At 69.5% G+C, this 1,073-nt stretch overlaps 1 protein-coding gene across 1 annotated transcript in view; it reads right to left on the reverse strand.

Moving 5' to 3' along the window:
* PARP6 (poly(ADP-ribose) polymerase family member 6) overlaps positions 1-130 on the reverse strand; it is an 8,010-nt gene extending 7,880 nt beyond the window's left edge. The window contains exon 1 of the mRNA XM_009278919.1: positions 89-130. Coding sequence (XP_009277194.1) covers positions 89-130 — 42 coding nt within the window. The remainder of the gene's footprint in view (positions 1-88) is intronic.
* Positions 131-1,073: the final 943 nt, after the last annotated feature.

A 1,073-nucleotide genomic window follows, 5' to 3' on the forward strand; every position in this document is an offset into this window, starting at 1 on the left:
GCCCCACCGCGGGCCCCGGCGCCACCGCCGTCACCCGGCAACGCCGCCGCTGACGTCACCCGTAGGGACCCCCACACCCCCCCGGTACCCCCTGGCAGGGCACTGGGGCCCCTGGGATCGGGGCGGCCATGACGGGACCCAGGGGCTGGCAGGGGGTCCCCAGTGTCCCCAGCGCAGGGTCCCCGTGGTCCCCGTGGCCCCGACTCGGGGTCCCTGCAGTCGCCAGCCCAGGGTCCCCCACAGGGTGGCCATGTTGTGTCCCTACATGGCTGGCACAGCGTCCCCACAGCCCAGGACAGGGTCCCCAGTGTCCCCAGCTCAGGGTCACCATGGTCCCAGCACAGGGTGGCCATTTTGGGTCCCCACATGGCTGGCACAGTGTCCCCACAGCCCAGCACAGGGTCTGCGTGGCAGGCCCCCGTGTCAATGGCGTGGGGTCCCCAGTGTCCCCAGCACAGGGTCACCATGGTCCCATTGTGGAGCAGCCATGATGGCTCCCCAATGTCCCCAGAAAAGGTCCCCGTCATCCTAGGACAGGGTCCCCAACATCTCCAGCATGGGGTCCCCAGCGTCCCCAGCCCAGAGTCCTCAGTGTCCCCAGCCCAGGGTCACCATGGATCCCCATCACAGGGTCCCCAGTACAGAGTCCCCATGGCCTTGGCACAAGGTGGCCATGTTGTGCCCCCGCGTGGCTGGCATGGTGTCCCCATGGTCCCAGCATGGGGTCTCCAGTGTTCCCAGCACAGGGTCCCCAGCACAGTGTCCCCATGGTGCCAGTGCAGAGCATCCACGTTGGGTCCCCAGTGTCCCCAGCCCAGGGTCCCCAGCATCCCCAGTGGGTCAGTTAGAGGCTCAGGACCCTCCACCACCACCCCAAAACGCCCAGCGCCGCGGCCTGCCCCGGAGAAACAGGCTCCGACCCCAGCCCTTGCGGCCCACCAGCGCCCCGGAGCGGCTGGGGATGGTGTGAGGTGTGGGGGGCGCGGCGCCTTTAAGAGCAGCGGGAAGAGACGCGGCGCCTTTAAGAGCGGCGGGGCGGGGCGGCGTCGCCTTCCGCCGCGTCTTGTGTTGTG

Source organism: Aptenodytes forsteri, unplaced genomic scaffold (assembly GCF_000699145.1).
Source record: "Aptenodytes forsteri isolate BGI_AS27 unplaced genomic scaffold, ASM69914v1 Scaffold258, whole genome shotgun sequence".
NCBI classification, from domain to species: domain Eukaryota; kingdom Metazoa; phylum Chordata; class Aves; order Sphenisciformes; family Spheniscidae; genus Aptenodytes; species Aptenodytes forsteri.